The sequence below is a fragment of the Aptenodytes patagonicus genome, chromosome 3 (genome assembly GCF_965638725.1).
Source record: "Aptenodytes patagonicus chromosome 3, bAptPat1.pri.cur, whole genome shotgun sequence".
Lineage (NCBI taxonomy): Eukaryota > Metazoa > Chordata > Aves > Sphenisciformes > Spheniscidae > Aptenodytes > Aptenodytes patagonicus.
Genome location: NC_134951.1, coordinates 54,974,200 through 54,995,682, shown reverse-complemented (window position 1 = coordinate 54,995,682; position 21,483 = coordinate 54,974,200). Strand labels below are relative to the sequence as shown.

The 21,483-nt window shown below is 40.2% G+C and overlaps 1 protein-coding gene across 2 annotated transcripts in view; it reads left to right on the top strand.

The window, feature by feature from the left end:
* Window positions 1-619: 619 nt before the first annotated feature.
* Window positions 620-21,483, top strand: part of REV3L (REV3 like, DNA directed polymerase zeta catalytic subunit) — a 133,803-nt gene continuing 112,939 nt past the window's right edge. For both annotated transcript variants that reach the window (XM_076333433.1, XM_076333432.1), the window contains exon 1: window positions 620-834. In XM_076333433.1, coding sequence (XP_076189548.1) covers window positions 696-834 — 139 coding nt within the window. In that variant the 5' untranslated portion in view covers window positions 620-695. The remainder of the gene's footprint in view (window positions 835-21,483) is intronic.

The following is a 21,483-nucleotide window of genomic DNA, read 5'->3' as shown; positions in this document are numbered from 1 at the left end:
AGGCTCACCCCAGCCCGCGCGGCCGATCGCCGAATCGCCGAGCCACCCCCCCCCCCCTTCCCCGATGGGAGGAGGATAAGTATTGGAAAGATTTCCCCCACTCCCACGCGCACTCGCGCCCCGTCTGCTGAGCCCACCCGAAAGACGGAGGGGGGGCGGACGTGTGCGCTGGGGAGTGACACCTCCCCCGCTTGTTGCCCCCCCAACCCACGGCCTGTCCACCTCCCCGTTCCCCCAGTGGTTGCGTCCGTGACATCATCATCATGGCAACAACAGCTGCAGCCCGGAGCCGGGGAGCCGCTGCCGCCGCCGCCGCGGAGTCTGTGGTGCTGCGGGGGGACGGGCCCGCGCTGCCCGTGAGGCGCTCGCGGCCGGCCGGGCTCTAGAGCCCGCGGGGCGCGTCGCCGCGCACGCGCCCGGAGGAGCAGCAGCAGCAGCAGGAGGCGGCGGCGGGGGGGGGGCAGAGCGAGCGAACAGCGCCAGACAGAGAAGGCGCGCGCCCTCGCACGCGCCTGTGTGTGAGGCTGTGCGCGCGCCGGCGGGGCGTGCGCGCGCGCGGGCGGGCGGGCGAGGAGAGGCAGGCGGGGGGCTGCGCTCGCTCGCTCGCTCGCTGCGGCGGGGGGAGCCGTGCGGGCTCCGCGCTCGCTCGCTCCCTCCCTCCTCCCTCAGTGCGTGCCTCGGCGGCGGCGAACAACATGTTCTCAGTGCGGATCGTGACTGCCGACTACTACATGGGCAGCCCGCTGCCCGGCCTGGACCCCTGCCAGTCCCACTTCCGAGAGGCCCCGACCAGGCGGGTGCCCGTCGTGAGAGTCTTCGGCGCCACCCCTGCAGGTAAGGCACCCCCGTCGCCGCCGCTGCCGCCCCCCGCCGCCGACGGCCGGGCGGGGACGGCCCCGCTGCGGCGCGGGTCCGGCTGGCGCCGGGCCCGCCGCCGGCCCCCCCGCGGCGGAGGCAGCGGCAGCTCCTGCTCTTTGTGGCTGGGTCGCGCCCCCCCCCCCGCCCCCCCCGCCGCTGCGGCGCGTCTCACCTGCCAGCGGCGGCTGCGAGGGAGCGCGCCGGGCCCAGCCGGCTCCCGGCGCCGCGGGGCGGCGCCGGCCGGCGAGGAGGGTACCTGCTCCGGGTGTCCCCGCGGGGGAGCCCGGCAGCCGCCGCGGGCGGGGGTGTCGTGTCGTGTCGTGTCGTGTCCCGGCCGGCCGGCGGCGGTGGGGGGCCGCGCGGCCGGGCCGCAGGTGCGGGCCGGGGCGGAGGGCCCGCGGCCGCCGGGGCTTTGTGCGCGGCGCGGCCAGCGTGGGGGCTGCCCCGAGCGAGCGGCGGCAGCTGTGCAAACACTGGGGGCAGCCGCCCGCTCCGCGCCCCCCACCCCCATGAAGGGCAGGATAACGGCGTGTGGGCACGGGGGTGGGTGAAGGCGGCACGCCAGGAGGTGTGTTTCTGCGGGGCGAATAGCGAAAGGGTGAGCGTACAAGGGGAAACCTTTGAACGTAGTCACAAGTGAGACTTCTGCAGTACTTACAAAGTGGGGTTTTTATGTTGGTCTTACGCTAGCGTGGTACAAATCGCGTAAAACGATGGGCATTGGTGCTGCACTGCAGAAGGGAACGTCCTAACCGATGGCCACATGTTGCCCCCTGAGACTTTGTAATGTCACATCCCACTTCTTCACTGCCTCTTCTCTGTGGACTCATGGTTACAGTCTTCCCACATCTCAAGTATATTTCTGACCATCAGAACAAATTTCTAACAAATTTAATATTTAGGAAAATGAATTTAATATTTATTGTAGTTTACCCATATGTTAAATATTAAGTTGGAAAAAAAACCCTGTTCTTTGAGATGTTAGACATGTTAAGCATCATTGCTTGTGATCCCTTTATACTTACGTTGTGTAACGCTGACCTTGGGAATTAAGGTATTTCTGCATATTTTATTGACTTGCATGTTGAAAATGAGGTATTGATATGTACATTAAATGTTAGGCAAGACAAAAAACATGTAATAGAAAAGCATAGTAATGGTATCTTTCCCTTCACCCAGTTATTATAGTAGAGCAGATTTTTTTGTTGTTTTGTTTTTGTTGTTTTTTTATTTAGAATTATCTGTCCTCTGTTTAGGCACAGAGGAATGTGAGATATAAAAGCTGTTGTGATCTGATGCATCTACAGCTCCAAATTATTAAGTGGAGTGGGATTAATAGATACAATATTGAAATGGGATTAATAGATACAATATTGAAATAGTGGGACCTATTTTATTGTAGTTCTAATTTTGCATACAAAGGAGATATTATGTAATAATATTTATGTAATGGCATGAGTAACTATTTCATTATTAAAAAATGTAGGGCCTGAGGTTGTCTGGCAGGTAGCAGGCTTTCTGTGCGTGCGTGTGGTTAACTCATTAAGGCTTATTTTCTTTTAAGAAAATGTTTAGGCTATGCCATATCGTGAATGTGGCATCATAAAGTAAACAGTGAAGTAGTTTAGTTGTCCAGCTATTAGGAACACAGTAGGAAATCCCTGGCTTCCCAAACCATAAACTTTAATATTAGTTTGCATAATAGAAGTGTTTCTAATTCATCTTGGTTAGAGGAGACGCTTCACTACAGTCTGCAAAGGAAGTGACTTGGCTGTCTTCTATTTATTTCCTTGTTAAATTTTTTAATGGCTTTTTTTTCCTTTCTGTACCTTTAGTAACGTTTGCTAATAAGCTTCAAGAACTTCTTATTACATCTCTGGATTATTTTTTTCTTTTTAAAAGAAGGGGGCAAATGTCTCTTTTCAGAGGTGTTGGACCTAAGCGGTCATTGTCTGAAGTAATATATGTGATTTCAGAGAGCGGGCTATCCAATTATTTACTTGAGAGTTGAAATATAAAGTGACGTCAATGTAGATGTGATTTTACTTAACATTTTCTTTGAGGAAAAAGAAATAGTAAAAAAAGCTTCTAATATACTGTATAAGGCAATGGGGTGTACTTATTGTTTGGCTTACAGGCAGTGTGATGCTTGTCTTCACCTGAGTTGGTCTGGATAGGAATAACCCTTTCTCATTGGGTTTAACATGGATGATCTTGCCTGTGGGAAAGGTGCTCAGCTGCCATGCTGCCTACATGACAGCAAACCACTGTGTCTGTATAGGCTGCTTCACCTCCGGCATGATTAGCTCTGCGTGAATCTTAGTATATTTAAAGCTGTGTGTCCATGCTGTGCAGCTAATTGGGAGTCAGGTTCAGAACAGACTCCAAATTCCACCTGCTGAGTGAAGGGCGATTGATTGGTATGTGGAAGTGGCTTACGCAGATGTTCAGAAAGTCAAACGTCTATCAGCCCTATATCTTGTGTCTAGTATCAGCTATGGACATTGGTTCTGAAGGCACCTACGTACTCTTTCTGCCTTTTTCTTCTGGAGGTATTGTGCTCAGTGAGGTATATGAATGACAAGGATTGCCAGTGTTCTTATCTTTGAGAGCTTTTATGTAATCCTGTACTCAACAATTGATTTGTAAAGGTTTGCTGGTACAATCTATAAAATTGAAGCGGTTTGTGGTATGGTGGTTGGGGGAGGCAAAAACCAGACTTTTAATTAAAAATAATGGAAGGATGAATTCCTAGAATGGACTGTGTTGGCAATAACGTTTGACAACTTCTTTAGGTCTTTTGAAGAAGAAATCTCATTGTATTTGGCAAGACTATGCGAGTCATCTCTTGATGTCCTACATCTTTGATTCCTTGCCTTTCAAGCTCTTACTACGCAAAATTTTCTTTAAGCCCAAAGATCCACCTACTATTTTCTGTTGTTTTCTGAAATACAGAGTAAAATTCTGACTACAATAGCAAAAGGTGAAGTGAAGCACTACTAGGATTTGTTTGAATGCACCTTAGCTGGTTGAGCCATTTTGTTCCATTTTAGCCATTTGGTGCTTGAAGCAGACTGGCATGTCTGTTGACATACTGACTTGGACAAAAGTATAATTTCAGAAATGCTACAACACTGCCATGGTGGTAATACAATGAAAGTAGTGTTAAATTCATGCTTTGTTGTATAAGAGCGTTGATATTATTTGATGTAGTAGTCTTTGTATCTCTAAAGGGGTCTTGTAATTTTGCTGCTTATATTTAAAAACAATAGATTTTAATTCACTAGGTAACGCTCAACTATGAAACAAAATTTCATTATCTTCTCAGGCAGTATTTCTTTTCTGCTAGCTAGCAATTTTTGTAAATCTTTTTATAAAAAAAGAAAAAAACCTTTGAGAAATTGCAAAGGTTTCACTGTTTATTAGAGTGAAATCATAATGGAAATTGAATTTTCTGTTTACGTATGGTCTTTTGTTTAATCGGTAATTCTTGAATTGTCATTCTTGCTGCTAAGTTGTGGTGTATGGAGGTATCAAAGTTTTGATTTATTTCCTACTAGCTTTTGGCCATTTCAAGCTCTTGGAGTCTTTCCTCAGGATTTCGCTGACCACTTCAAAATAAGTATGTGAATGCTCAGTTGGGTGTTTCTGTCAGGTGCTTATTCAACTGCAGGAAGACAGAACCAAACTGTAAATCCATCCATAAAGAAACCAGGGTGAGACTAGATGTCATGTTAGGAGAGACATTAATAAATGAGCTGAGGTTGCTAAATTATCGCTTCACATAACAAGACTGAGTGCAAGTAGCTGATGACACTAATTGTAAACCGCGTACAAGATACCTGTTGGTGTATGATAAAGTGTATTGTAAAACAGATAGTTGAAATATTTTTAAAAATCAGAATTCTGATTTGGGCATGATTTGAGGCTGGTATACGTGATAAATTTTACAGAAATAGGAACACATTTTAAAATTGGTTTTGAAGGGTGTTAGGCTGAGAAATGTGTGTTGAGGAGGGCCTTTGGGGAAGGCAGATGAGGAATTTACCTAAGAAAAAGCAATGTGTAATTTGAGGAATAATATAACTCTGCTGTCCTCAACTGCCACTTTATATTTTTGTCTCTTTTTGAAGGGTTTTGTATTTTACATTGTGAAATCACTGATCCAAGAATGAATCTTACTTCAGGGCAGCACAAAAACTCAGCCAAAGAAGAGGATGTTTTTAAGTTACTCTTGCATGCTTTTGATGCCAAGTTTTTGTGAGACTAGCTGTAATTTAGAGTAGGGTTTACGGTCAGCAAAATCTGAATGCATTTCAGGTAGATGTCTTAAGTTCGGTGGCTTCACTTCTCCTTGGTTTTCTGAGAGGGGAAAAAGCAGAGGCAAATGCTCCAGCTCAAATCTGGCTCCCTTCCAGCAGCAGTAGCTCTGGTATGACTCAGTGAGGGGGCCTGCTTATCTTCTTTCTTCTGTTCTTCCCTCCGCTTTCCCCCTTCACTGACCTGGCTAGGCTGTATATCTGATCCCATCCCAGTGTCTTTCTCTGCTCCGTTGCTGCTCACTTGCGAAGGAATGAGCTCATTGCAGGAACTTGCTGCTTTCTACGCTCAGCTTGTGATTAACTTTTTTCTCCCCTTGTTTTTGCTACCATTTCAGACACTGTGTCCCACAATGGTCATTCCCCATAGCCTCCTTGGTTCACTATCCCAATGTTCACAGCTGAGCATCGTTCCAGTTGCCGCTACTTCCCCTATTCCATTGCTCAGAAGTGGGCACTTCTCATTAACAGTCTTCCAGTCCCTTCTGTGGCTTCATAGTGAGGGTATGAGGATGCAAAATAGGATACAGCCATTGTGGTGAGGCTTATGCCTCTGCCTTACCTTTTCACGCCCTCTCCCAAAATATACTAGCATATAACTCTTGCTAGGGGGTTATTCTGTGGACTGCAGCGTGGCCTAGAAGATTTTTCAGCATCATACAGTGTAGCTCCACTTCCAGCATACCATTTCTGCATCTTGCACTGGCAGGCTTCTTGTACTTCTGAAGAGCTATTTGAAAAATAGCCTTATGTCCATTCGTTTCTCTTTTCTCCAGAGGTTTATAGCTTCTGTGAGATGTGAACAGGGCTGGAGTAGGAATGAGGAGTTCGAGATAATGTATTTATTCTGAGATTGTTTTCAGTGTTTGAGTTCTGTCAATGCTGTGATTGGAGGTCATGAGCCTGTAACTTACTTGGTTCTTAAAAGGATGCATTTTCTAGTGTGTTGTGGGGTTTTTGTGTTTGTTTGGGTTTTTTTAAGAACCTTCTTTTTTTGAGGCATTTGTTACATACTTTGTATAGGTTGCCTGCTGAGTTGTTTGAGCAATGAGAGGCTGCCTGAATAAACTGTGAGATTCTGCTCCGCTGGCATGAAACTTGTTAAGTAGCAAATTTAGTATCCATGTATATATGGCTTGCTTTAATTCTGTTTCTTAAATAAACCTTAAAATACTGTGACAAAATCTGTGTTCTAACTAGAATCCAGATAGTGGTTTCATAACCATTCTTCCGTTTGCTGCTGTAGAGTACCTCTTGGTTAAGTCACTCAACAGATTTGTGCTTTTGTAATTCAATCAAAAAAATACATGTATAGCTGATGCTACGTGCTTAGAACTCCATCAGCTGCAGACCTCACAGTGTTTCACAAAGTAGCTGCATCTATATTGGGTCTAATGTATAACTTGGGACTGATTTTTATGATCGGTGTCCCTGGAAGTAGCTCATCTATCGCAGCTACAACTTCCAGTTCTGTTACATACTTCTTAAGGGTGTTTTTTGGCTGCTTGTTGAAATACCTTCTTTTTCAGTGTGTAAAATGAACCTCCTCAAAATAACAATATAGTTATTTTGAAATATGTTTTGAAAATAGTTGTCTCTTATTTTTACCAGAGTAGCACATGCATATCACAACTGAGGTTGGTAGGATTAGACAATGTGTAAATACTCAGTGAGAAACAGCTCCCGCTTAGTAATTTTTGCAGTCTGAGTAGACAAGATAAATCTCTGGAAGAAGGAAACAGGTGCAGTAATACCATGCTATCTGTTTCTTCTCAGTCTCTTGTTTCAGAGTTCCAGTATTGATCATTTAATACCCTGTTCTGCTAACTGTTGTCATTACCCTGTTTTTGTCCTTTACCCTTGATTGACTTGATTGACCTTTGTGTGCCGTGGGCCTCTGAGAAGGGTGATGATGACAATGAAAATGTAACCATTTGGAAAGAGGCAGCGTGAACACTCGCACTAAAAGATTTACAGTGGATGTTCGGTCTCACAGATGAAGCAGCTGAAATCTTTCAGAATGATTGGACAGGATCACTGGAGATTCAGTCTCATGTTAAGGGAGATCTGCTGATCAAAATCTCAGGACAATTAGCAGTCAACTTTTTTTTTTAATTAAGCATTCTATATCTCCAGCTATTGCAAAGCCAGCTTCTGAAAAGCCAGCATCTCATCTTCCTCATCTGTCATCTTTGGATGTTGAGTTGACAACTGATGAACTTGCTTCTTCCTCTCTATCCGCCATGTCATACGTACTCTCCCTGTGTGTTACAATTGTGTGTGTTTTTTAAGTTCCTGTATATGTCTTCTCTATATTACATTTATTCTATGGGGAAAAATTGTTTCACCGTCTATTGAATTGCTATCTCACATTTCAGGAACATGTTCCTGACAGACAGCAAGGTATACCTGTGTAAAGAAAACAATTGATTTGCTTAGGGTCCCACATCCAATCAATAGCAGAACTGATAGTATGATGAAGAAGCTACTGTCTACAAGCAGTGTTATTTCTGTGCTACTACCCTGCCCAACAATAAATTAATGTAAACAATAAATTAATGTTCTTTTATATGTTGACCAAAGCTATAGTTGTGGTAACAAGTATAACATTAAGGCCTAGGCTTGATTAACAAGGACCAAGGACTGGTTGCAAAGATCTGCCATGAAATCTGTATAGTTAGGCTGTAATTGCACTGTTATTCATGATACCTATATGTATTCTGGTGAAACCAATAATTTTGAGGAATGCAGTGGAATAATCCAAGTATATGAGCTTGCAAACAAGCAGTATTTTTCTGCCTGTGATACAGTTACTTTAAGACTGAGGATAGAGCCCAAAATACAGAATAATCTAAATAAATACCAGAAAAGTTCGTACTATATATAGGGACTGTCTGAAATGCCAGTGTTTGCATAGGCTTCATTCATGCATGTTTGTTAAGGTTCTTTTCTTTCAAGAGCTGCTTTTTATTACAGAGAAGTTATAAGGTGTGTAGAAGTTTGTGGGTTTTTTGGCAGGGCATTTAAATAAAACTTCACACTTGCTGGCTGGGGTGGGCCATATAGCTTATTAGGGAACCATTTGATGTCTGTATGCTCCAGCCTTTCGGTGATCAGCATGCAGACGGCCATTTCGGATAACTTCTTCCCCCACTCATATATATGCAGTCCATCATGTTGACTGCATGTTTATGAGTTCATGTTACGTGACCTTGGTGTACGTGTGCATGCCTTCTCAGATTCTCAGGTTGTGGAGTCATCGTCCTTGGAGATACTCAAAAGCCGTCCGGACGAGGTCCTGGGCAACCGGCTCTAGGTGGCCCTGCTTGAGCAGGGGGTTTGGACCAGGTGACCTCTAGAGGTCCCTTCCAACCTCAACCATTCTGTGATTACTGAGATTACTCTTGTCAGCAGTGAGTATCCAGGTGCTCTGTACAGCCTGTTCATGTGTCCAGGTAAACACAGTTGCATTCAAATGGTGTGGAAAGGTTGCCAGGTAGCTGTCTTTAAGTTGATTACCCTACAGCTGTAAAAGTTACTGGAAGGTTTTGGCAGTGTTTGTGAAAACTGATTTAGATTTGGAAAGAAGAAGAAAAGAAAGAATATTCACTACAGAGACCATTGCTAGGTTGGGTTTGTCCCTCAGTGACAGGTTCTTTTCCTAAAAATCACAGAGAAAGTAGGAGCAGCTACTGCTTGTTTACATGCAAGTTGTGCCTCTGTACTGTTTGCTGACTAAACCAGCATTTACTACAGCAAGGTTGTATGTCCTATTTTAGGTGCAATATCAACATGTGGTACTCAGTGCGAATATTGAAAGGGCTGTGGAATGTTGCACCTAATCCATAATACTTGGCATTAGTCCTCAGGGGAGGTTTACAATACAAGTTTTCTGAGTTTTGTATAATGAGATGTATAATGAGTCTTTCATTTTGTGTTTGCAACTACCTAGGTGGGTTTCTGTATAGCACAGATCTTATTAAGCAGTGGGAATTGGAAACTGATTCAGCCTTCACTTCTGCAGGTACTGCCTTCAGATCAGTAATGAACAAATTTTTATTGCTGCCACCCCTATTATATTTATTATCCAGATGAGGAGGTTGTTTTCTGGAGTTCTCGATATAGCAGCTTTTAAAAAGTTGCCTATTTAACCTAGCTAAAATGTTACAAAAGACTTCCATTGCAGATGAATCTTCCTTCATGTTCTTGTATGTTGTTATCCATTGACCATTAAGCAAATGGTTTTGTGGCATTCACATTTGTAAGCAGTGAAACCTATTTTACTCTCTGTAGGAAATTAGAAGAGATTACAGGCAGTTTCTTACGTTGAGGTAAAATGAATCTATTTTTATAAATACTTGGTATCAAATATTTTAATTTTTGAGCTGTTTGAATTAGCTTTGTAGAACTGAGCCTTAACCATCTTTATTGTTAGATCTAAATAGTAGCAGTAAAAACAACCCAGTTTTACTGTGAGTATTATCTCTTTGTCTATTTCCTACAATAGAAGTGTGTTTTTACCCTCAGATTAATTTTGAGGTTGGAAAGGACCTCTAGAGATCATCTAGTTAGTCCAAGCACCCTGCTCAAAGCAGGATCACCTAGACCAGCTCCAAGGATAGAAACGCCACAACCTGTCTGGGTAAGTTCCAGTGTTTGGCCACCGTCACAGTAAAACAAAACAACAGAGGAAAAAAAAAAAAAAGAAAAAAACAAACCCACCCAAAACTTTTTTTTAAGTTTCTGGTGTTTCAGTTTGTGCCCATTGCCTCTTGCCTCTTGTCCATTCACTGGGCACCACTGAGGAGAGTCAGACTCACTCCTATCAGGTATTTATACACATTGATAAGATCCTCCTCCCCTCCCCCCCAATCCTTCTCTTCTTGAGGCTACAAAATCCTGGCTCACGCGGCCTTAATCATCTTCATGTCCTGGCTCCAGTAAGTCCATGTCTGTCTTGTACTGGGGAACCCAGACCTGGACCCAGCATTCCGGATACATCTCACCAGTGCTGAGTAGAGGGGAAGGGTCACACCCCTCGACCTGCTGCTGTTGTTCTTCCTAATGCAGCTCAGGACACTGTTGGCCACCTTTGTGGCTGAGGCATGTTGCTGGCTCATGTTCATCCAGGACCCCTGGGTCCGTTTCTGCAAAGTTGCTTTCCAGTCTGATACCAGCTCATAGTGATGTATGGAGTTGTTCATCTCCAGGTGAGGACTTTGCATTTCCCCTTGTAGGACTTCACGAGATTTCTCTCTGCCCATTTCTCCAGCCTGTCAAGGTCCTGCTGAATGTCAGCACAACCCTCTGGTGTATAAGGCACTCCTCCAAATCTTATCATCTGCAAACTTGCTGAGGGTGCACCTGTTCAATGTCCAGGTCATTAATGAAGATGTTAAACAGTATTGGCCTCTAGAGTACACCACAAATGACTGGCCTCCGTGTTCCATTATTGCAAGGCTGCTTCTCCTCACTTAAGTTTCATTTCTCTCCCCGCTGCATAGCAGTCAAATCTGTTTTAGAGCTCTCCAGTGTGTGTTTTGCTGTTACCTCTTTCTTTTTTAACGTGCCATCCTCTGAGGTGAAAGTATATGCACTTCATTTAATTTCTGATTACAGCAAGGTTTGTTTTATAGCATTTATAAAACTTCTATGTAGATATCTTGAGTATGGTATGACTATGTAAAAGTAATAAATCCTGGGTCTGTATTTTCTGTTTTTTGATGGTATGTTTTACCTGAACAGAAAACATAGGAGTGATGTAAAATAACTGAATATAAGTAATTGTTTGACTAAAAAGGTGTTTTGTATCAGAAATACAGTTTTAAATTGTCCCATGTTTTCCTTCAGGAAAGTGGCATATGTTGTGCATAAAGTAATTTAACTTGCCATAGTAATTCAGGTCATTCTTTATTATGGGTTTTTTATGTATGGTTCTTAAGGAATTTGTGCATTCACGTGTATGTTTGTAAACCTGCAGGTCCCATGCAGAGATTAATTTAGTATCTTTACAGTCTAGATTCCTGTTTTGAGTCTGATGCATTAAAAAAAAACCCCAAAAACCCACCAAGCCCCCACACCTTAGGATAGATGGGAATAACAGATTTAAGTTCTGCTAAGCATTTACAGATTGTGCCAGCATGTCAGGTTTTAGTGAGCTTGTGTTCTTATGCCAGCAGTTGGAAACCTAATCAAGGAAATAAATAGTCATTTTTAACCACTGCTATATTAAAGATGAAAGACTTAAGAACAGAAACGAGTTGTTTTAGGTGGTGTGCAGATAATGGCGGGTAGTCCTTGCTCCAAAAAAATTATGTTCTGTATAAATGGAGCGTTAAAAGGTGTAGAAAGAGTGATATGTTACGAAAACAGATGGCATAGCAATATTGTTAATCATTATTTTGAAGTGGAATTTTGTAGGAGGGATTGCCTGAATGGAAAAACAGGAGGAGGGGAGGAAGTGTTGAAAGGAAGGCTGGGAACAGAAAGGAATATGTGGAGCATGTGAGGTGAGCTGGGGAGGGGGGGTTGGAGGAAGGAGAGTGCTGAGAGCCAGGACTGTGGAAAATATTGAGGTTGGAGTTGCAACAACAGGGACCAGTTATCTAAGGCAGCTCCCTTTTGGTTTCACTTGCTTTGGCTCATGGGGCTGATTCATCCCCTGGAATTTCTTATCTCCAGACTTGTGGCTGGAAGTAGATGAGGTGTTACGTGAGGTTTATTGCTCTGTGCAGTGGGAGAAGAGAGAAAGAAAACAAAGTCCCCCTGACTGAGAACTGTCCCAAGAGGTGTAGAACATAGTGGAGAACTACAATATTCTCATGAGCACTGTGCAGTTTGTGAGCACATTTTGTGTTGCCTGCTTTCATGAAAATTTGTATTATTTAGATTAAGGGATGTGAAAATGTAAATAAAATGAATTCTAAATATCTGGTGTTCATCTTCCCAGTGTATCAGTAGAAATAAACTAAAACCAGCTAGACTTCAAGCCTGACTCTACAGTGTGATGCAAGCACAAGAAAATACATCTTTTGTTGGCAGAGAAAGATAGGTGGGCCTGCATAATGTAGGTGCATATGTGGCTGATTTAAAAAAAAACAGAACAAAAACCAAACACAGTGAGAAACAGGTCACTTCTTCAACTGATCATCTCTTCTTTAGTGTAAATGGGCTTTCTGTAGCCTGTTTGTATGTCATGTTCTTCAGTTGCTTCCATAAAAATCTTACTCGTTTTGTGTAAGCTTGATTTGTTGAAAGAAAACCTTAGCAACATCTTATTCTTTCCAAGTTAGTCTTTGGCTTTTTCAAAATGTCATTCTCTTATGGAAACCACTAGGGATACAATGTTTTAATTTTATTAACAATTTGGCTTCTGTAGCCATCTGACTCACGCTAAACCATTTAATTTCACTGAACGTTTGCATTCTACAGTCTTTAAGGGATGAGTGATTGTATTTTTCACTTGTAGTACCCTCATGACCAGGGACTTGGTATTTTGATAGTGGAGCATTGATGGTGAGAGGCTGAAGCTTATGCATTTGACAGTGAAGTTGTGGAGGTAAAATGGTGATGGAAAAATAACAGTAGATCAGAATTGAGTTGGCCAGAGAACCTTTAGTAAAAAGTTGGTTTAGGAGAAAACCTGGTGACTAAGATTGCAGTGTAATGCTTTTATTATCTGAAGATATATAATTTGATATACAAGGGTCAGGAGAAGCACAAGTAATGTTTAAAACTGAGTAGTACAAAACTTTGGCTGTTTTTACAGCTGCTCTGCAGCAGCCGTCAGTTGAAACTTAAAGCTTGATCATACAGTTGAATCTCTGCACACACCTCTAAGATAGATTGATGAGTTTTCAAATCCAGTAGCTTTCATTTTTTTCTTCTATATTTAGTTAATGATTTTAAATGTTTTATGGTGTGCAGTATTGAACAGGAGTTTCCTGGTCCAAGAGTTTGATGCAGTAACGGTCACTTTGCATAAATGTTGCTTTCTGAAGCCATCTGATTTTATTTGGCTTGTGTGATTATTTTTTAATGCTTTTACACTAGGAATTCACTTAGAATTGCGGGCAAGGGTGAAGAGGAGGGGAAAGACTGATGCAATATATTCGCTGAGCTGAGGAGGCTTGGGGGGTTGTTTGGTTTTGGTTTTTTGGTTTGTTTTTTTTTTTTTATGGAGGTAGACTCAGTCTGTTGTCCTCAAATAATTGGGTTCTTTGTTAGCACAGTGTAACTGAGGTTTCAACTGTTCTAGTGCTGAAAATAACTTACTGTTTCAGAGTATTTTGTGAGCTGCTTATTGATGCTGTAATGGGTAACTAAAGAAGGGTAGGTTATATTCTACCAGTTGTGTGTTCTGAAATATTGTACACAGTGAAGCATAAGAATTCTCCTGTTTCAGTTCATCAAAACAGTAAAACAGGATACTGCTAGTGCTAGAGGTAGTATATTCATGTGAGGATTACAGGAAAAGACATATATGAAGAGAAAAAGACGAAAAAATAAAATTTGGGGAATTAGAAGTCCATTCCATCTGCATTCATGAAGGAGCCTCAACTTTTTTCCTTCTAAAAGTTATTAAAATGGTTTCTTAATTTCTTCAAATATGTAGTGATCTGTTACAGATACCAGCCATTCCTTAATGTAACTAGACGTGATGGGGTTAGATATACTCTGCTATTCTGAATATAAGCCTGGCTTTTCAATATCTGTAAATTGTATATTTAAATGCATACCCAGAACCATAGTCTTATTGACAGAATAGAACCTAGTAGAGCTGTTACAAATCTTATGATACAGTTTTCAACAAAATTTTGGGTGTTAAAATTTAATATAACTCTAATTTTTCACCCTTTTTTTTTTTTTTGCAATTAAGTCATAATTGGAAAATTCTGCAATTGTTGTATTGATGCCCTTTATTTTCTTATAGTTTTTAGGAGAGGAGGAATATGTAATAGTGAGAGCTATCCACTAAATCTGTCGATACCAGAGTGATTGGGTATGAGTGCGGTCACTTGTGATTATTGTTTGAAGTGTATGTTTCATTTGTTGGTGTAGGTTTGTTAGGGAAAATTAAAATGTTTGGGAAAATATTGTTTAAAAACCAGTTTAAAGATGAAACTTGTAATTAAGGGTGATAGTGTCATCTATACAAAATAGACTTCTAGTAAACTTCTATGAAAGTGATGCCGTTTTTTGTTTTGGTTTGGTTTGGGGTTTTTGTGTGTGTGTCAGTTTTCTAAATATTCTTAAAAATAGGTCATAGTCACTGGTGCCAGCCAAAATCTCTGTGTTGCTTTGTTACTTCTTGGGTAGATTTTTCTATGAAACTTAAAGTGCTAGTGAAAAGGATGGCACGTTGTGGTTGTTATAGTGGTAGTGAACTGGACCTTAATTGTAACTCCACAAATTCTTTCCAGTGTTCCAGCTAAGGAATAAACCATGAAATCCTAGTTGTGATTACTATTCAAATACTAATCAATTATTTTTAAAAGTATGATTTTTCTTTCCTCCTTGTAGTGCTTGTATTCTCTCCATTTTAAAAGAAATGTGAGAACTAAAGGTAGTTCTATGTAATATCTTAAAAAATCACTTCATGAAAGAAAACAAGATTACATATTCCAAAGTACAGCAGCTGTTTTACAGCATCTGATTACAATGATTGTTTTTTCCAAAGCACTGTGTTTTAAGCAGTCTCTAATTTGAGTGTTTAATGTATTGTGATTATCAATACATAATATAAAGGAACTTTATATTCTCTGATATTATTGTTTGCAAGCTAGGATCAGAATTGAAAGGAAAGAATACGAGTTTTTTGTATGTAAGGAAGCAGTCTTTTTTTTTTTAACCTGTTGGGTTGGGTTTTTTCCTATTTTTTATTAGTTTTCAGTTGACCAGCAGAATTCATCACCATGATACATAACACTTTTCTCCTTGTAAAATATGTATTTTCATCAACCTATGTTCTAGTAGCTGCCAGCATTTAGAACAAGGAAATCTCCAAGTTGATATTGGAGGCTAGCCATGTAAATGGATAAGGCGCCAACTGCATGAAGTGTGTTTTTCTGGCAAATAGCTTCTGTGTACACTCATCCCTAACTCAGAAGTAAATCTGATCTGGGGTAGTTTCTGCTTTTGTGAGTTAGTTGAAGTTTAGCTCTGAATTCATGAAGCATAGGTCATATCTGTAGTGAAAATTTTTGCTCTCTGACTGTTTTTGTAGTTGCACAGTGAGGTCAAGAGCTCTTTTTCCATTCAGGAACTTCGGTCACATTTTAAAATAAGCTTAGCTGCAACTGGACATCATTGTCTCTCATTGCCAAGCTGTATTTGAACTATTTAGCTTTAAAAAGGCTTCTAAAAATCATGTCTCATGAGGCTTAGTGGTATTTCTGCATAGGCCAAATCATAGACAAAAGGCTTTACTCCAAAGAGGGTTTGTAATGGTTGGAATTGTTGTAGTTTTGTATTAGAATTTGCTCAAGCAGTTAAGAAATCTGTTTAAAAACAAAAATAATCAGACATTTTCTACTGTTTGTAAAGAATGTGATGAAAATGGAGTGATCTTTTCCAGAATTGAGAAATAAACTGATACAAAAGGAATTGTGGATGCAATTAAAACTCATAATTTCCAATAAGTGAAAGGTGAAAAAAGGGAGAAATGCCGTAAAAGATGATGATTATAATTAATATTTATTTAGAAATGGGTTGCACTTTTTCCAGTGGGGAGACACATTTATGTTCTGTAGTAGTCTGTTAACAGAGATCTTGATCCCTAGCTATTGAACAGTAGCAGCCACAATAACAGGACTAACGCATCAAAAATGTCACATTTAAAGATCTTTAATTTGCCATTGTTGTAGAAAATAATGTATTAGATCTTTTTGTTTTAAGACAATTTCTTAATATTTGAGACATTAAAACTTCAAGGGACAATTCTTCAGTTGGGTGCAAGGAAGTTTGTCAGCAGATGATCTGGCTAATGTGGTTCCATAATATCAAGACTTGATTTTTCAAAGTATATAATATTCACAATTCCTATAAAATCAATGTATTTCTGGCTACCTCCAGGAGTTCTACTCTTACGGTCATTTTTTTTATAGAAATGTGCTACAAATGTTTTTATTTAGAAACAGTAACTGGAGTCCTATGTTTTTTCTAATGCATAATTGTCAAGGGTAGTTAGTTATTTGTAGGAGAGAATAAGCAGAACCCACAGTCTCATTTGTGATTTGTGTATGAAGTTAAGTTTTTAGTTCTTTATGACTGTAATTTTTAAGTGATTGCTATTTTTCATGCAGTCATAACTTAAAGGTTTTTGTCTCCCCCACAACTCCCCAGCTCATGTCCTAAACAGAATTTTATACATCAAGACCTGAAAACCTGATAATAACAAGATAAATCAAAAGACTTGCCATATCAAAGCGCTGCCCTTTTAAGCAATATCTCTGTTGTTTGGTCATTACTTTGTACTTCTACTGATTAGAGTTATTTTAAATTGGATTAAAGTCTTGCAAGAGAATAATTTATTCAAGTTGGCCTTTCAAGATTATGTTCAGATTGAAAGCTGAGAATCGTGTGCAGAACCTTAGCAAAGACATTTGAGTTTTCTTTTTCTTAATTCTACTCCTGCAAAGATGTGGGTTTTTGAGTGTTTATCACCGATATAGACTGCATGACTGCATTTCTGTCTGAATGCCATGTATGCAGCTAGCGAATGATTTTGTGCTTTAAAATACTTAAGTAATTCTTAGTTTGGTACTATAGATGTAGAATCAAGACTGAGGGATTGAATGACTTGTACAAGGTCATGAGGGGTTTGAAGTGGGATTCATCCTTTTCTTGCCTTTAGGTGTCTTAATCACAAGACCATCATTTAAGATAATGATATGCACCAGTGCTTCCAAGAATTCCTCACAAGATAATGTGCCTTTATACCATAATATTGTGTGCAGATTTGTACAGCTAAACTAATGAGCAATAGACTGGAAACAGATATTGTAGAATACATATTGAAAAGTCATAAAACAAAAGGTGTTACTAAAAGGTTATATTTTGAGGGGAGCTAAAGATGGTTGTGTTCACCAATTTCAGCTTATTTCATTGAAGTTCATGCTTTTTTTATCACATATTAAAGATTTTGAGTATTCTGTACTGATAAATGATTTCAAAGACTCACAGCATAACATTTTATTTTCTGAAGATTAAAGTTTTGACTGTGCTGTGTCTTCTAATGTTTTTTGAACCATATTCAAATACAAGTCTGCATACGTGCTAGTGCACTTCCACTTTCTGAAAGAATTGTTTGAAGGATAGTCCCTGACATAGCTTGGCTCACACAGTTCCTTTCTTTAAAAAAAAAAAAAAAATCCTGGACAGGGAAACTTGGCAGACAGTCATATTGGAAAATAATAAACACGCCTCTGCCAGAAGTGTTTGAATTTGTTACAGTCATCTGGTCTGGACTAGTAGCTGCTTAGACATCTATGAATAGCAACAGTAGGGGCAGAGGAGCAATTTTTCTACAGGCATAGGGTTGAAATGATTCTTATTTGGAAGTCTGCCTTTGTCATCAAAGAGTTAGAAACATAGGTTTTTCTTCTCTTAAAGTTTTTTTCTGAAGAAATTAATAATATGTAGTAATAAACAGAATTTAAAATTTGCTGGAACATTAATTTTAGAACAGGACAGTGCAGAAACACCCCAGTGACACTGATGAATGATTTTCTGACCAAAGCCAAGACAAGAAATAAATAACCTTACCTATGTTTTTAGTTCTCAAGGTCTTTTGGTGGTTTCGATGGCAATTCTTTTCTGCTTTTCCTAGAAATAAAGGAATTATTTGTCTCTTAAAGGGCTAGAGCCCCAGAGGTTTTAATAGTCAGCTTCTCTTTAGGGTTGCACAAGACTTTTACTTTCTCTCAATATGAGGTTTTCAGGTTGTTTTCCCAGTCTACAGCCATCGCTATTAATACTGTGATGTAGTGGTCACCTGCGTGAGAAGTTCCTGTTGGTCTGTGCTTTGCTCTCGATGCACTTTGTATTTATTTTACTTTTGATATATTCAAGTTAATTGACTAGGATTTGAAATAATCAGTTAAGTGTTAGTCTTAACTATGCAAAATACTTTTTAAGCACAGATTTTTATTCCTGATTATGTTTCCTCTGGTTGTCCAAGTTTGAATGTCCACTGGAAGAGTAAGCATTGAAGAGCAGTCTGATGGTTAGGGTGTTAGAGTTCAGATTTTGTTTTTTCCATCAATTTCCTGTGAGGCTTTGGAAAATGCTTCTAATATCTATAAAAATATAAAATAAAGTAGAAGAAAAGTCCTAATTTATAAATCGGCACAGTGCTGCACTGGTAATCTGATCTAAATAATTTGAATCTACATTATCATATTTCACCTTTTGGTCTAATTGCGAATAAAAAATACATCCTTTCTTTCATTGTTCTGAACTTCACTATCAGTACTTCCAGGTTCTTTTGTTCTGGATGCCTGAACAAGTTCAAGTGTGTCAGTTGTTTCTTAAACTCATTGTTAATAATCTCATCAGTATTGTTCAAAGGATTGTATTAAACCTTTCTCTCAGAAGGATGAGGACCTGGGACAGCGAAATAGATTTCATTGTCCAGAATAAAAGTGATACCATTAGTACTGGAAATAAAATGCAAATACTTCCAAGTCTGAAACACGAGAATGGGAATATTTGTATTCTGTGATACTGGTGTTCTCAGAGATTTTTCTAGACTTGAACTAGGACCTCTAGTTAAGTAGTACTCTTACAAAACTGGGTACATCCTGAGATGATTTTTTTTTTGTTGTTGTTTTTTTTAATGGGTGGGAGAGGATGGGGACTTTATACTTCAACAGCCCAAAAACATTTTAGTAATTAGTAATCCTTATGGACTGTGAGTTAACTGCAGCAATAACTGTCCAGCAGACCTCAGGGACAAAAAAAAATTGGAGGTATGATTTGTCAGTGTACTTCTGAACTTGTATAAACTTCATCTTTCTCCTGACACTGGATGATTAGTGTGAAGTTGTTGCATGGCTTCAGGAAGACAGCCTTTCTTTTCAACTCTTGGAAATGTAAATAATTGCTTCTGAGGAAGACTCTTAAGTGCTCTGTCCTGGTTTCGGCAGGGATAGAGTTAAGTTCCTTCCTAGTAGCTGGTACAGAGCTGTGTTTTGGATTTAGGGTGAGAACAACCTTGATAACACACCGATGTTTTAGTTGTTGCTAAGTAGTGCTTACACTAGTCAAGGACTTTTCAGCTTCTCATGCTCTACAGACTGAGAAGGCTGCAGGTGCACGGGGGGGGTTAGGAGGGGGGCACAGCCAGGACAGCTGACCCAAACTGGCCAAAGGGATATTCCATACCATGTGACGTCATGCTCAGCATATAAAGCTGGGGAAGAAGAAGGAAGGGGGGGACGTTCGGAGTGATGGCATTTGTCTTCCCAAGTAACCGTTACGCGTGATGGAGCCCTGCTTTCCTGGAGATGGCTGAGCACCTGCCTGCCGATGGGAAGTAGTGAATGAATTCCTTGTTTTGCTTTGCTTGCGTGCATGGCTTTTGCTTTACCTGTTAAACTGTCTTTATCTCAACCCACGAGTTTTCTCACTTTTACCCTTCTGATTCTCTCCCCCATCCCACCAGGGGGGAGTGAGCGAGCGGCTGTGTGGTGCTCAGTTGCCTGCTAAGGTTAAACCACGACATGCTCTTTTAAGGTGTGTCTTCACTAAGCAATTAGCAGTAGTGCTTTTGGTTCTTGCCCAAAAGTACCATTTACATTAACAATCTGCATGTGCTTTCAGTTTTGGTCAAGTTTGCTGACTTTAGGGAAAGTCATAGATTAGAATTCAAATGCATTTCTTGCTCAACCTTGCCATGACAATGCAGGTAAAATTATTTGAGGGCCTGTAGTCCTCCAGTCCTCTTGCTGCAGTTGTTCTTGAAGGGCACGTAAGCTGACATAATGTGCTGGTAAAAGCTCTTAGAGGGTCTCAGCATGAAAAGTAGGATATACCACTAGAGGTACATGGATGAACAAAACCAGTCTTGAAGATGCAGAAACACTGAATGGTGTTTTACAAGGTTAACCTGGGTCTTCAGATTTGGTTGCTAATCTTTTTCTCCATAGGGTAACCAGCTGCAAGGGTATCTAAACACACGTGAATAAAGCAAAAGCTATTTTCAAAGAGATGGAGACAATCACTTCTCTGACAATGAAAAGAAAAATATGTTCAGTAGCTTCTAGTCATCTCTGTTTTCTTTTAGGGCTAGCTTCTACTATTCCAGTAGTTGTAGCATGAGAAAACAATGGTTTGGGAAGATTACCATATGTGTATTCAGCCATCAGCTGAAAAAAAGACCTAATAAATGCTAGTTTCTGTAAGCCCTTGGGTAAAAAGCAATAAAGCCACTACAGAAAACCAACTAGCATGGAATAAACTCATTTCAAATGTTTACTTTGTAATAGTTTAATCAAAAGTTATATTCAAAATGCATAAAATTACCTCTCATAGCTAATCTATAGTGTTATCCCCAAGTTTTACCTGTTACTGTGATAAGGAGACTTCATCATGTTTACTTACAAAGTGTACAGTATCGTGGGAGTTAAATGGATTATATTTCGTTTAGTTTTGTCCCCTCCCCATTGCTCCCTCTTTTAGCTAATATTTAGTCCTAAAACTCTCCAATGTGCTTTTTCTTGTTTTGGTTTTTTTCAGATCTGTACTACCCCTGCTTTTGTACGAAAACCCCTTAGTCCACGTGGACTTTTGATTAATGCAGTGAGATGTCTGTATTTTGTTTGGATGTTGTTATTTCAGTTATCAGGTTGTAGTGCGGAGCTTAATGAAGTCCTATGGGTATCTTAAATGTGGGATGTCTTCCATCCTATTACTAAAATACATGGCTTTTAAACAGATTACAGATAAAAAGTGAGGACTTACTTTGATCCAGCTAGATGATGATGATCATTATTTTCTCAGTGCATTGGAAATGCAAGTTCTCTTGCATTTTTTAAGCATTCCTGTTGCTTCTGGTGATCCATTCAACTCAAAGGCTTAATACAGTAAGATCTGAATATCTGTATTAAACTTGTATAGATATTTGATTCCTTTTTCTAAACATGGTAATCAGTAGACATAAATTTTCAAAACCTGAATCAATAAGGTTCTGTTAGTGGAACTTTGTAGGCAGATTTGTATAATATATGCTATTCCTTGCCATCTTCAATTTAAGCAGGATTTTCTGTAAAGCCAAACCTCTTCGAGTAATAGCAGCAATCCCAGG